Source organism: Limulus polyphemus, unplaced genomic scaffold (assembly GCF_000517525.1).
Source record: "Limulus polyphemus unplaced genomic scaffold, Limulus_polyphemus-2.1.2 Scaffold9261, whole genome shotgun sequence".
Classification (NCBI taxonomy): Eukaryota; Metazoa; Arthropoda; class Merostomata; order Xiphosura; family Limulidae; genus Limulus; species Limulus polyphemus.
The window spans coordinates 473-2719 of record NW_013674871.1 but is presented as its reverse complement, the minus strand read 5'-3'; the positions used below and the strand labels follow the sequence as shown (position 1 = coordinate 2719).

Here is a 2247-nt window from a genome sequence, read left to right as displayed (position 1 = left end):
GGGTACTAACAGTGTCTACTGGGCTAGTACAGTCTAGGGTACTAACAGTGTCTACTGGGCTAGTACAGTCTGGTGGACTAACAGTGTCTACTGGACTAGTACAGTCTGGGGTACTAACATTGTCTACTGGACTAGTACAGTCTGACAGTCTGGGGGACTAACAGTGTCTACTGGCCTAGTACAGTCTGGGGAACTAACAGTGTCTACTGGGCTAGTACAGTCTGACAGTCTGGGGGACTAACAGTGTCTACTGGACTAGTACAGTCTGGGGGACTAACAGCGTCTACTGGACTAGTACAGTCTGGGGTACTAACATTGTCTACTGGACTAGTACAGTCTAAATACAAGTTACGTCTATTGGGTTAGTACAATCTGAAGAATAACATGGTCTAGTAAGTTAGTGCACTGTATAAAGTTTAACAGTGTTTACAGGTCTACTACAATTTGTGGAGTAACCAAACTCGCCGGAGTAGAGTGAAAAAAAGGAAACTTTAATGAGCAATACATGCAATCTTACATCATTGAAAAAAATCAAATTTTCTGTATTCTAACAAAATTCCCTTGAAAACTCTGTGTGACTGTTGTTTCCAATATTTTCCACACGATCTTATATATAAAATATCAGTTTCCCTCTTGTGCCTTTCATGGTGAAATTCGTTTTTATCAAATCGTTTATAAAGTTACATCGTTATTTGTACTGGAAAATAGTGTGTCTGTAAACCAATCAAATTCTATATTGATATGTTTGTTTAAACCCTCATCCAGAGCACAAGAATTTTATACTACTATACGATCATTTTATACTGTAAAAAATATAACAATGACATAAATTTTCTAAATCCTGTTCCACTGAGAAAAACGATTAAAAGCTAATTACCGTTTTTAAGAAAGTCACGTTTTTATATTTCATAGTTTGTAAACTTAACTTTGATCTACCGAAGAAAGAAAATAGACACATAAGTAACTGAAGATTTCAATGAAATCTTAAAATCTATTGTTTTCCTGAACTTTTATTTGTGATTAATTATATAACCAACCTTCATAAAATTTACTTTTTTTATGGCTTGGTCACATTATATTTTTAATATTTTCCATGTATTACATTATTTCAATAATTTAAATAAAAATAATACTTAGATATTATTTTCTAAAATATTACACATTTGAAAAGCATCTGATAGTATTTAAAGCACTCCTGGTGGCAGTTATTAAATTTATAAACATAATTCTTTAATCGCTACAGGTTTAAAGTCTCCAGTGCCACAACAACAGGAAGGCAAACAAAAGAAGCGCACCAGTAGACACACTCAAACCATACTCTAACCCATTTGTATACGAACAACTGATTACGTGACAGTTAGGCTGCCCCGCAGGTTTATATCATTTTTACAAAATTGAACTTTAGGCCAAACTGAACCAACTGTTTCCAGGCTTAAAGCGATAGCTGATGATTTAGAATAACACCTTATAAATACCTTTTTAGAATTTCTGCTGTTTGGTGTTGTTCGATCTGGGATATTATTATGAGAGAATAGGTCAAAAGAGTTACAATAACATTCGCCATGATGAATAAGGAAAGTGGCAGACGAAATACCTGCCATCTGTTCCTTAGCCACGAATAGGGAAGGGGTGATCGTTGTCATGGCAACAGCGTCAGGAGTCATACTGCCGTGACAAAGAAACAAAAGCTGAATTCGTTCTTCAGTATTTTCATACATTGAACAACTGAATTTCATTATCATCACTTCTCCAACTAACAGCTTTACATTGAAAATGTTGATAAATTTTGTTTTATCGATTCAAATTACGAATATTTAAAGGAATAAATTAGCTTTTAATTACTGTTCATCTTTTTTTTTAAAGCTTAGGAGTTCAGTTATTGGCTGTATACAAAACTTGCGATTTATTTGAAAAAATTTATTATTAAGAGCTAATGAGCTATCAGTGCTGTGCCTACCACGGGTATCAAAACCAGATTTTTAACATAGCTTTCTTTATAAGCCCTAAAAGTTGCCGCTGGAACCAAAGTTTGTTTGTAAAAGGTTACACAGTGAGCTGTCAATAATGTGCCCAACGCGAGTATTAAAATTCGATTTTTAGCGTTATAAACCCTCAGACTTTCCGTTGAGCCATTGGGTGGCTAAAATGAACAAGAAAATCTTTTCATGGTAGTTTGCATATGTATTATTTCAATAGAATACAAAAATTAGGAATGTTCTCCGAACAATTAATTAATATTAATATTCT

At 34.0% G+C, this 2247-nt stretch overlaps 1 protein-coding gene across 1 annotated transcript in view; it reads right to left on the bottom strand.

Moving 5' to 3' along the window:
• Positions 1–1664, bottom strand: part of LOC106475839 (inactive tyrosine-protein kinase transmembrane receptor ROR1-like) — a 5114-nt gene extending 3450 nt beyond the window's left edge. The window contains exons 1-2 of the mRNA XM_013936512.1: positions 1595–1664; positions 208–337 (exon numbers count right to left, since the gene is read on the bottom strand). Of these exons, the coding sequence (XP_013791966.1) occupies positions 208–337; positions 1595–1664 (200 nt within the window). The remainder of the gene's footprint in view (positions 1–207; positions 338–1594) is intronic.
• Between the last annotated feature and the right edge of the window lie 583 nt (positions 1665–2247).